General features: G+C 32.1%; 1 protein-coding gene across 1 annotated transcript in view; it reads right to left on the bottom strand.

The window, feature by feature from the left end:
* Window positions 1–9,507: 9,507 nt before the first annotated feature.
* The window catches only part of LOC129920710 (cell adhesion molecule Dscam2-like), a 135,722-nt gene continuing 132,144 nt past the window's right edge, over window positions 9,508–13,085 (bottom strand). The window contains 1 exon segment of the mRNA XM_056002248.1: window positions 9,508–11,976. Within this exon segment, the coding sequence (XP_055858223.1) occupies window positions 11,181–11,976 (796 nt within the window). The 3' untranslated portion in view covers window positions 9,508–11,180.

Here is a 13,085-nt window from a genome sequence, read left to right as displayed (position 1 = left end):
TATTTTACATCGAACACCTCAAAGCTTTAGTTTCATCGGCTGATTTCTGTTTTGACATTATTTTCTTTATTTGGTTTCTTATTTCATGAATTTCGTGAAAAATCTCATACATCGAACACAGACGAAATAACTCTGGTTGAAAAATGAGCTACAAAAAACGCTTGACAACGAATTCGTAGCGACCCAGAGTGCCCTAGAGCTCACAATGAACAAACCTAATGTGACTTGTCACCTTAATTTAAGTTGATGTCAGCTTAATTTAAGGTTAAAGTCATCTAAGAAAAAAATCCTCTTAGATTAAGGTGCGATCCGCTTATAAAGGCCCAACCATAATAGGCATATGCGCGCATAGGCTTATGTCAAAATCGAACGAACTGCTTCGTCCTGTTTCTGAAAACATGAGGAGTAGCCATAATGAACAAACGTGCGCATAGCCTTCTGTCAAAATTTACATTTAACGAAAGTTAACGAAGCGCGCATATGCGCATTATGGCTATCCCATAAGAAATGTGTATGGTCGACAACACACTTATGCCATTTTGACATAAGCCCATATGCCTATTATAGTTGGGCCTTAATTCTATGTGGTCTGTTTTCTCCGTGTGTGCATGAGATGACAAAGATGTACAGTTAAATATAAAAGAAAAATTTTTGCCCGATCATACCCGAGAATATACCAAAAAAACTTTTTTTCTACCGAAAATTACATAAATTTTCACGTTTTTGTATGCACTTTTTAATAAAATATATGGAAATTTCTGTATATAAAGGACATACCTTAAGCTTGGACATGCATCAAAAATTTTTCACAATATTATCACAAGTCACAATAAAAAACAGACTGCAGTGTTAATAATTTGAAAACAAAATAAGCTTTTGTGGCTTGAGCTTATAAAATCGACTAGTTTTAGACTACGACCTTGGCGATTAGGGGGTCAGCAGTTATTATTTGAAATCGGTTTTAGTTAGCATGGGCATTCAGGAATGCGAAAAGCAAAAAATAACGGGTCGAATGCGATTTTTTTTTTACTTATGACCGGATTTTGGGATCGAATACCAGAGCGTTCCTAAACTCGTTTTGAATGTCAAATAGTTACAAATCGTAACTATTTGACACTTTTTTTACCGATTCCTGTCATGCTCACAACGTTATCAAAACGTTTGCCTCTAAATTTACAACTATTAGATTCTTTTACAATTGAGCACTCGGAACCTGAATCATAACGCATCAAGGTAAGGTAGTGTTTTCTTTCCATACAAAAAGTTGTGATGCAAAAGCAGTGATGCGTTTCTGAATTCAGCCAAAATAAAATAATAGCTATTTGCTTACCGAAATGTGTAAGTATACCTGAAGGTTAGGACTGAGGAGAATCAATCTGACAAATAACGTCAACTTTACTTTCACCAAGCCCAAGGCAACGTGATGCAAAGTGTCCAACTTTGCCACACGTGTAACACGTTATATTATGTTTCCACCTACCCTAAATCCGAGATTTAGTTAAGTAGATTTAGAAAAAAATCTCGAAATAAATTCTAAATCTCTAATTGAAAGTAGGTGAAAATCTTGGATTTTGGGTAGGTGAACCCAAATCCGTGATTAAGCGAAAAAGATTTAGAGTAAATCTTAGGCAAATCTCGGATTTAGCATAGGGTATGTGGAAACATAGCATTATATTATTGTTTGTATAGACTTTCGGCTGGAACTTCCTTGGACAATGATTCTTCGACACCACAGATCGCATACTTGAGAAACGTCAGGTATTAGATTTTTGTCCCAGTTTTCCACAGGTGAAACATTTTATGGATGACAGAGGAGTTTTTGATCTTTTGACATCCAAAGCATTCATTTCAGATGGATTAGCTCGTCTCTTCAGGAATGACATTGCTTTTAACTCCTGTCTTCAATTTCAGTGGTAAATGCAAGGCGTTGAACACGGGGTTCAAACTGTGATATTTGTACCAGCCAGGGGAGAACGCAGGGAGGGGGGGGGGGTTTGGGTGTTAAAACCCCCCGAAATTGCTTTAAAGATGTGAATGCGGATTGATTGGTGGGTAATAGATGAAAACAAATTCAAAACTGATAAATTCAAGCTATTTTTTATTAAAAATATACTAATGTATGTATGTTTGCACATATGTTTATGTTTGTTGTTTCACTAACAGTGATCAGCCAATTTTTGCTTTGTGAAGAATATAAGTGATTTTTGACAAAACAAAAATGCGATCTTAGCTATTGAGTAAATATGAGAGAAATTAAGATAACTAGTTAACTGTATTTCACAAAATTTCTGTGCGATAAGTCGTTCTCAAAATATTTAAATTTATACTCAGAAGAAACCCCTCTTCAATGCTGCATCGAAACTAAGCTGAAGTCACAACTTTTTCAGATTTTGTTCCCATTTACTGAACGATTTTACGAAAAATTATTTGGAAGCATATTTGTTGCAGATATGGAAATTGCAATGGGTAGTTAACACATAATTGCAAAACAGAGGTAGCGAGACATTTATGAAGGTGGTTCAGAAGTGTATTTTCGTCGGTCGGTCTATGTGTCATTTTTGGACCATTTATAGGTACAGTTAAAAAATTGACGAAGCTTGGTTTGTCCCATATCAACCATCCACTACCTTAAGACTCCGCTCGCACTAGTTCCGAATTAAGTTGCAACAGTTACTTTGCTTTTTCAAGCGACGATATATCGTCAGCACAGCGCCAAAACCGCGAATCTGCATTTTTGGACATTTTCACTTTTGATTTATTGAGCACGTTAAAATCCTAACGTTACAGGTAATTATAAATATAAATAAATATAAATAACAATAATAATAAAAAATGAATGTATGTAAAAAAAAAGATAACACAATTAAATTTCTAATTTACAAAATTAACGAAAAATCTAATTTTAAACTGTTTTGATTTCAAATTTACGTTAACAGAGTCAATTAAGTTATAATGTTTATTGAAAATATTAATCAACTGATTAATCGGACTGTTAGACCCATAGTTCGATCTGCTAAAACTGGGACGTATTGGCAATCTAGTTCTTAACCCGACACGGGCCGCGTTAAAGCTCAAACGACCCAAAACTGAGAACTAGCAAATAGATCCATTCATTAATCCAACGATGAAGCAAAGCTGTAAAAACCATAAACAAAAAATACCAAGACTGGAAACTTTCGTACGTCTTTCCCCCCAAAACCCTTTTGTGTACAGTGCTGTCTGTGAATATATGTGAAAGCCACCACGTTGGTAAATGACGTTAACACGCACACATTTATAGATTCACGACATTCACCACACATCGGACACGAACACAACGATAGGTTCACGACATTCACCACACCTCGCAGCTTGTAGGCAAACGTCAGTTGACCGCCGAGTTTCCAGTCTTGGTATTTTTTGTTTATGGTAAAAACTCTCTATGAGCAGAAAGGGATGGGATATTCAAGAGAATTAAGTTCTGAGGGTAGGAAGGCCATTCAATTAAATTTGACCGAGGAAGAAATCGAAGGTAAAACTTAATGAATTTCTTTTGGACACTTTCAATTCTATTTGTGTGAACATTGTAATAAGGGGCCCATATAACACAGCCATATTCTAATACAGATCTGGCAAACGAAAAAAAAAGACATTTAATTACGAAGGGATCACGGAACTCACTTCCAAAACGTTTAATAAAACCGAGTGATCTATTAGCTTTTTTGATTATTGAATCGTAGTGATTAGTAAATGATAACTTTGAATCTAGGATTATACCATAAACAAAAAATACCAAGACTGGAAACTTTCGTACGTCTTTCCCCCCAAAACCCTTTTGTGTACAGTGTTGTCTGTGAATATATGTGAAAGCCACCACGTTGGTAAATGACGTTAACACGCACACATTTATAAATTCACGACATTCACCACACATCGGACACGAACACAACGATAAGTTCACGACATTCACCACACCTCGCAGCTTGTAGGCAAACGTCAGTTGACCGCCGAGTTTCCAGTCTTGGTATTTTTTGTTTATGGATTATACCAAGATCAGAAAAGCTGGATTGGACGTGTAAACTAGAGGAGTTTAACATATAATCAAAAACAATAAAATCATGCTTTCGTGTGAAACGCATTGTCTTGCATTTATCAACATTTAAAAATAAACGATTGTTATTGCACCATTCCCAAAAACATAGTAGGCCATTTTGGAGAAGATTACAATCAGTCAATGAATTTATTTTCCGAAATATTTTTACATCGTCAGCGTACATTAATGAAGAAGAGTTTTTTAAAAAAGATGGAAGGTCATTTATGTATAAATAAAACAAATAATAGTGGTCCCAAATGACTGCCTTGAGGTACACCGGAATTAACGACAAAATTATTTGAGTGATTATGTCTGAATATTACACTATAATGCAGTGGCGTACGTTGAGTCGCCGGGGCCCCGAGGCAAGACTAAAGTTTGGGCCCCTTTGATATTTGGGGGCCCCTTAGATACAAAAAAAAAGTAAGTATACGCCATACATTTTTTGTGTATGGCTTATTTATTTTTAGGTTTATTTTAATGTTTTAATATGTTCGTTATGCACTTTGCTATACTTACTTAAAATGTCTATCATAAAAGTAGTAAATACTTGAAATAGGGGCCCAAAAAATTAAATATTTAGAGACCTCTAAAATTAAAATTTGTTTAGCTTAGAATTAATAGTTCTTGGGGCCTCTGTTCTGAAGTAATATGTACACATCTGATTTTCTATCATCAAACATAGTTTATTTCTTTTGGGGCCCCTGAAAAATTATTTTTGGGGCCTCAAAATTAAGTGCTTAAAGGCCCCTAAAATATTATTGGTATTGGGGCCTCTGTTCCGAAGTAATATTCGGAATGCAACCAATAACGTAATGTTTTTATTTTGGGCCCTGATGTATTTGTGTTGGGGCCCCTGAATTGATATTTAATTTTAGATTTGATTGTTTTGAACCACTGAAGTAAAAGGTTTTGATGATCCTCAAATAATATTATTTGTCATGCCATCAAAAAATTTGATGAATATTTTTGGGCTCCTTAGTAATAGAGTTTGGGGCCCCCAATTAACATTTGATTGCCTTTCAACTAACGGGGCTCCTGAAAAATTATTTTTTGGGACCCTTCATATAATATTTTTGGAGCCCCGAATTCATATTTTTTTGGGGCTCCTAAAGTAATATTTAGTAATCCATCAACAAATGTAATTTAATTTAAAAAACTATTTTTTTTTTAATTTAATTTTTTGGGGGCCCTGAAGTAAAGGCTTTTGGGGCCCCTGGCCTGAAGTTGTTTGCTTTTTTGGGGCCCATAATGTATTGACTTGAGTAATATTTGGTATGCCATTAACAAAACTTTTTTTTGCTTTTTTAGGGCCTCTAATGTATTATTTGTGGTTGCAAAGATTTTTCAAGTAATATTTTTTGGGGCCCTAAGATTATTATAATTTTTCTTTGAAAAAAAGCAGTTTATTTTGTTGGGGTAACTTTTTTAAATAAATATATTATATTATCTGCATTGTCTCCAGTGGGGGCCCTGGATTCGGTCGGGGGCCCCGGGGCGCCGCACAATGGGCCCAAAGGACCATTTGCGTCTCAAAAATGGTTTTTATGAAATTTTAATTTTTGGTAATTTCTTTACGGAAATGAATCAAGGGAAAGTCAATCTATATGTTTTCATTAAAAATTGATTTTTAATATGAGTTCCTCTATTACAAAATTGTATCTGAAGTCTCCACTTGAAAATACTTTGTTTGAGTAACAAAATAAACCAAATCTTCACTATACGTTTTCAAAACTATATTTGAATAAATTATATAAGTGTTGTATGTCGTTGGAAAGCTTATTTTAACTGCTATTTATATTGCTGAAAATAAAAATTTTTAAAAATATAGTTTTAATTAATATTATTTATTTCACACAATAAGCTTTTATTTGCAGTTTTTTAATTTCGAATTGAGTTTTAAATGTTTCCGCTGTCTTCCGCTGTCTACTTTTTTTCACAAATTTGTTCTTTGGTTTATGTACTAAAAGATACAAAAAGAATTGGATGCTTTTATCTGCTTTTCTTTGATAGAGAACGATATATCTGTCGAAAGACATAGTACAAAAAAACGTATTTTGGTGCATCCTGACCTGTTTCAATACATATCTTGAGTTCTATTGATCGCATTGTCAAGATTGATGTCTTCAGGCCTTGGGGAAATGACAGAGCATCAGTCCTTATATTCAGAATGTGATTTTGTGTTATTTTAGCCTACTCACATTAATTGGAAAACTCGCGATATTTAACCTCTCGGAAACCATATAAAGCCGCGATTTAAAGCTGCCAGACTTTTGAATTCGTTATTAGAACGCATAAGGCTATAAAACTGCATTCTCACATCTTGGTTATACGCTATACCTCAACTCCCAAAATTTGCTGTGGGCTCTTAGACTTAGTATATGCACCCGAAATTGAAGATATTTGTATTTTGAACAATTCAGTCATTGTACTATTAGAAAAAGTCTAAGTTAGCAGAAAAATGTTAGAATTTAATATTGTAATTGTTGAAAAAAATTTCATCTATGGAAAAAGTTAGATCGAGATTTTATTTACTGATTTTGATTTTACTCGAAGATTTTCAAAAGAGCCGTTTAAAGTATTTAATTAAGAAGGATTTTCGTGAAAATTGACAACCATTTTTTTTTTGTAATTTCTTTTTTTTTTTTTGCTCTTTTCTCAAAAGCGTAGTTTTTCTACTATTTCACTTTGCCTTACAAACGAAATTTTATTTAAAATGAGTATAATCAATATTTTTCTTATAATTTTTCAATAAAATAGCTTTAATTTCAAATAACGTAACACAAACAAACTACATTGAAATGTATTTTTTCTTTATTTTATACTCATACAAATAATTAAGTAATTTTAAGACACGAAGGGAAGGCCTTTATAAAATTAAGAAACCAGTTTTATCTTATTTTGCAAAATTTGAGAAAATAATCTTTTAAGATACAAAAGTTACAGATTTTTGAGACGTTCTAGCCTAGTCAAAATCGTAGTTTTTTAGCTTTGAATAAACGTTTAATACTTAAATAAAAATATATGCTAAAAAAACAGTGTATCAAATAATTTATTAAACATTTCAGGTAATATATTCCTAATTTGAGTTAATTATTTTCAGACGCGAAGAAATGACAGATTTTTGGAACGCCATAGTCGAGCCAAAATTGTACTTTTTGAACTTTGCCTAGCTTTTCAAAGCTCAAAAATTTAAAAAAAGCTACGCTCAATGATTTCTGATACATTAAAGATTATATGTTCCAAATTTGGTTTAATTATTTCAGGAGACAAAAAAGTTACAGATATTTTTAAATTCCCAAATCAAGCGAAAATCGTACTTTTTGAACTTTGACTAATTTTTAAAAGCTTAAAAATAATTTTAATTTCAAAAAAAAGTAAGTTGAATGATTCGTTATATATCAAAGGCATTATGTTCCAAATTTGAAGCAATTATCACAAAAGACAACAAAGTTACAGATTTTTGAGACGCCTAAGGCCATATGGGCCCACTGTGCGCCGCCCCGCTTGCCCCAAGGGAGTGTACGCCCCTGCTATAATGTCTATCACTGCGGTAAGAAGACAACCAATTTATAAACGAATCATTAAGTCCAATTCTGGACAGTTTATTTAGAAGAATACTATGATTAAGCTTGTCAAATGCCTTGCTAAAATCGGTAAAAATGCAATCAACTTGCAGATTTTTTTTCAAAAGCGTCAAAACAAAACGTTGTGAATTCTAACAAATTAGTGACAGTAGATTTCTTTTTAAAAAATCCGTGCTGATTTTCGTTATCGGTCCCTCTATTCACTGCATCGATCCCAATCGCCCAACTGTTGACTTGAAGCCTAAACTATCAATTTCCTTCGAAGTTTTTCTCAAAACAACAATTTTGCAGATTCGTGGTTTTGGCTTTGTGCACACGATATTTTCCCCGAAAAACATATACAGCCCTATTATGGGTTTCAAGTGAACAAGATTCCACTCGGAAAAATTAAATTTCACTTTTCCTCTATTGAGAGTTGAGGGCGACAAGTTGTTCGCGTCCCGAAAAAACCTCGCATATTTAACTTTTTTATAGTTAAAATATGAGGTAAGCAGCAGTAAAAAACGAAATACCAGGTTTAGCGGAAAATGCTAATTTTAGTAATTTTATTCCGATGCAACTTGCAATAGCTTTTTCAATTCCAGACGAACAAAATATTTCGGGCGAAAAATTGTCCACGTGAAACTCACAGCGGCTGAGGTTATACAAAACAAATGGTTAAAATGGAACAAAACAAATTTTGTTCTGCTGTTCCAATAAAGCCTAAAATCCGTCTGCATCTTTATTAGGTGTAGGCGTGAGGGATCGCACTTCTGATGTCGAATCTCTGCCCATCCTTTTCAATAAATGCAGTGATCCCAAAACAAGAAGTATTAATTTCCAACTTTTTGCAGCGTCCGTTTCTCCGTTTTCCGTCCGACGTCATCCAGTTCGATAATCGAGTCCCTAACTGTTGACGTCTTGTGGGCTTACATCAAGCGGTCACAACGGGTTAACAACTGCAAATACTTAATGCTCCGGTTTCACTTAGGCACATTCGAGGAGCATTACATATTTCTTACACTGCGACTCATAATTGTTTTCAATCGGTATTTGGAAGCAGATATGAGTAGGAGTACACAGTGAACAGGCGTTTAGGTAAAAGAAATTAAAGTTTTTTTTTGATTTTCCAAAAAAATCCAATGCTCATTCCTTGTTGACAAAAAAACATTTAGCTAGTCCTATTCTGCAAAAAGTTTAGGGAAATTTTGTTCTTTTTTCGCTTTTTCATCACTATGATGGCAATAGGGCTGATTTTCAATTATTTCCTACAAATCCATCATTGGAAAGGTGTCTTTAAGCAACTACTTACCTTATATACATATTAATTATTATTAATCATTTAAAATATATGAATGTTTGAGGAAAGAGGCAGATTTAATGACTCTTTGGAAATAAGAAAACAACACAATAAATATTTTATTCTATTACATTTTTATTATTAAGTTAATTTATCATTTTTGTTCCAAATTGTTTCTTGCATTTAAAATGTTATAGTTCTGTTTGTTTAACCTACACTTAAATCAAGTTTTATTTAAGATTTAGTTCAATTTGTTTGTATTTTATTATTTTAATGACTTTTACATACACACGTTACACAAATTTATTAGTTCTTAATTCAATATTCAATACATAAATATGAATTACAATTTAATACATTCATAGGTAGTGAATTAATTTTAATTTTGTATGTTTAACATTACAGAAATAACATAATTGATCTATATTTTTTTTTTAGTTTTATATTTTTTTTAGAATATAAAGATTTTCTTCTGTTTTCGTTTGTTTTTTTTTTTTTTTTTTTTTTAATTTAAAATTTTGTATGTTTTTTTGCATTAAAAATAAAACATTATATTTTTTTATCTTGTATGTATATTTTGTTCCTATATATTTTTTGTATTTTTGATAAGTTTTAACTGTTAATCTTTCTAAGTTTTATTTAATTTTTGTTTGTAATATACATTTACAATTATTTATCATAAAATTGAAGTTTTTTATTACTAAAACAAAATAAAGTCTGAATCGTTTGTTAAGAAGGTACTCGTACTTGACACATTATTTTTGCTCGTACAAAAAATCTTCAAATATGAATATTAATGCTTTTTAAGTCTTTCTTTTTTATTGAATAGAATAATCGACCATTAATTTTTGATTCTTTAACTCTGGAGTATATTTAAAAGATGTATTTGCAGAGCTCATTTATACTTTAAAATATTAAACTATTTTGCCTTCGTTTTTAAAATCAATACAAAAGAGTAAGTTCTCATTGGAGGGTGCTTTCAACCTTACGATTGATTTTAAATACTACTACTACTTATGGCGTTTTTAATTGGCAATCTGGAAGCAAAAAAAAGCAATCTGAATTTGTTCAATTGGGAAAAACTGACAGTTCTGATTCTGAAAAAAAAGAGAATTTCTCTTCTGGTTTTAAAAAACGAATCAGAAGCAGAATCACTCAAACATTCATATATTTAAATGTCAGAAGTCACACTTGACCATGAATGAAATTTGGCGCGAATACATATATATGTGACACATGTCAAACTGAACCAATACATTCACACCAAACTTCAGATTCTTCGGAATAAAAAAAAACTGTTCAATTGGGATAACGAATCGAAGAACAATTCCGGATTGCCAATTAAAAACGCCATTACTTTAAAATGAAGTTTTTTTTTGTGGTGCGTAAATATGATTGAACTGAAACTGGATAATTTTGAATAGACAATTGAAATCTCACAAGCTTAAGATTCTACAAGGTTTATTTCTTATAAAAGTCATAAAATCATTAACAGCTTTTATGAGGCTCTGTAAAAGTTTTATAAAGCCTGATTGAACTCCGAAAAGAATCTATACAATATTAAACAATAAACAATTAAACAATATGTTAAATATTGTATCTTTCTATAAAAAGATTTATTATTTTATTCAGTTGAAAGAAAATGTGAGTTTAATAAGCGCTTATTTAATATTTAAATAAAAATCACAATTTTCCTTCCTAAAAAAAAAATAATTACAGGTTTGATTATTTTAATGTGTAAATGAGCCATTTATTAAACAAAGAGACAATTTACTTGTTTTTTTTTTTTTTTCTCTATACCAGTTATCACAACATAAAGGTTTTATTGTAAAAATTGACATGTTACTTGTTTTACTTCTTTGTAAAAACTAGAATTTAGATTTTGCAAAACTCGCGAAACTTGTTCGAGTTTTGAATTTTTTTAAATAATTAATACATACATATTTTGTGTTGCTTGTTCTTGTAAAAATAGATTTGCAAGAAAAAATTTCCGAAAAAACAAGTCTTTATAGACAGATTTGAATATTTATTTTTTTCTTTTGAATTGACTTGCTACATACTTAATTGTTCTTTTAAACGGGAATGGACAGTAATTGAAGGAATTGATATGTAATTAATTTGTTTTGGTTAATTGCAGAATCTGTACCCATCTTCTGTTTCAAGTGTATGGTGTACCAAAAAAAAAAATTTTTTTTTAAATATATAAAATTCAAAATAGCATGTGACTTTCTATATCAGTCTTTTACGATAGCGAAGATTTTTCAGCGCCATCGCTAAATGCCGACGGTGGGCTTAGATTTTTTTCTGTTAATATTTGCTGAAAGTCACTAAAATTTGACGTTTTACTATTGTTTATACCACAATCGAAATTGCCAGTAGAAGAAAGATTCGATATGCTAGCGCAATAGGACTTATTGACTTTTGGGTAGATTGTTGCCCCCAAAAGTAGGGTATCAGCATTACTGATGGTTTCCAAAGTTCTGTAATCATAGAGTTTTGTAGATTTCATGGTACAATTGTTGTCATTTCGAACGCCTAGCAAATGCAGTGGCTCAATACTGTGCTGATAACGATCATTGCCAATAGCTGCTGAGGTCGATAGAAGTTTGCCCTTTCGACGTGGTGTGATGGTTAGGAAATCACCGTAGCTTTTATTTTGACAGGATGACGATGATGATAGGTGGCCCTGGCCGTTTATTGATGATTTCTTTAATCCGCCTATGCCACCAGCTGCGGTTGCAGATTTCTGCTGCCCTTGGCTGCCATCACTATGCAAATTTTGATATGCGGTATTTTTTAAAATCTCGACATATGAACCCGATTGGGTAATACGCGTGGAGGACACTTCGGACGATTCATTTTGATGATCTTTGCTGTAGGATAGACCGGACAGGTTTGTGTTGTTGACTGATGATGAATTATGGTGGTGTTGTCGCTGTTGTTGATGGGCAGCTGATGATGAAGCTGCTGCGGATTGTGAAGATTGTTTTGGCGGCGGGTCAAAGAGTCTGTGGTCGAGGGGCATATCCATGCTGTTACTGTTGATGTTTCAAAATCTTTTAAAAATTTTAAAATAAAAAATAGTAAAGAAGAATTTCTACATTGAATAAAAAAAAAAAAAAACAAAAAAACCAAGTATATAGTAAATTGAGATGAATAAAAACATACAGATTAAACCAAAATGCGTTTTACCCAGCAAATGAGTTACAAAACGCCCCACTTGAACTTTTTTTAAACGATTTATATAAAATATATGCTGACATATTTTAGTACATATGAATTTGAATATGCCGAAAGTAAGAAAAAAGACTATACTTTTTATATTTACCAAAAAAACTATTATTTTCCTTTATTTTTTTTGTTTTATTGAAGATTCAAAAAAAGTGGGGCGTATTGTATAGTTTTACCCTATTCTCTTTACAATAATAACATATTTTATTTGAATAATAAGACATAAATCGCGTTCAAAAAGATATTCCAAAAACGGGTATCCCGGATAGCCTATTCGCTAGGTGATTGAACTCGCCCAAAGTTTATCAGATTTTTGTCTACGGTTTCTGCTTCAAATTTTTGAGATAAAATTCTATGATTTGCAGAATATTTTTCCCATACAAATTTTGACAGCTCATTTCTACCGATAGAAAATTCTACGGTTTCTATGGGTTTCCCCTATTGATTATAAAGGTATACTACTCTTTTTTACTTAATAAAACTTAAATTGCATCCACTGCATTGCAGCTGGCGATCCAGATCACTTGATGGAGAACTTCCAAAGATATAAAGAACTGAATGCTCACAAAGAAATCAGTGAATTTTTAAAAGGCCGAGAATATTTTTTGAAAAAAAAACAATGAAGTTTTAAAGAACAAAAAACAGTTATACTTATAACAGCAGTGAAATTTTAAAGAGCATAGAACATTTTTACTGTTCTTCCTGTTGACTAGAGCGCATCATGTTCATAATTGTATAAGAACAAAAAAAAAAAATGCTGGGGAGGGGGACTGACGCAGTGTTGCCACTTCCTAAAAAAATTTGCGCAGTAGATCCATAAAAAAAATGTAGTAGATTAAAAAAATTGGCAGTAGATTTTTATTTAACAAGCAAAATACCCGTATGTTAACTAACAGTCAGAATACCTTTCTTATTA

This window comes from Episyrphus balteatus, chromosome X (assembly GCF_945859705.1).
Source record: "Episyrphus balteatus chromosome X, idEpiBalt1.1, whole genome shotgun sequence".
NCBI lineage: Eukaryota > Metazoa > Arthropoda > Insecta > Diptera > Syrphidae > Episyrphus > Episyrphus balteatus.
The sequence above is the reverse complement of the archived record's forward strand: the minus strand, read 5'-3'. Positions and strand labels throughout refer to the sequence as shown.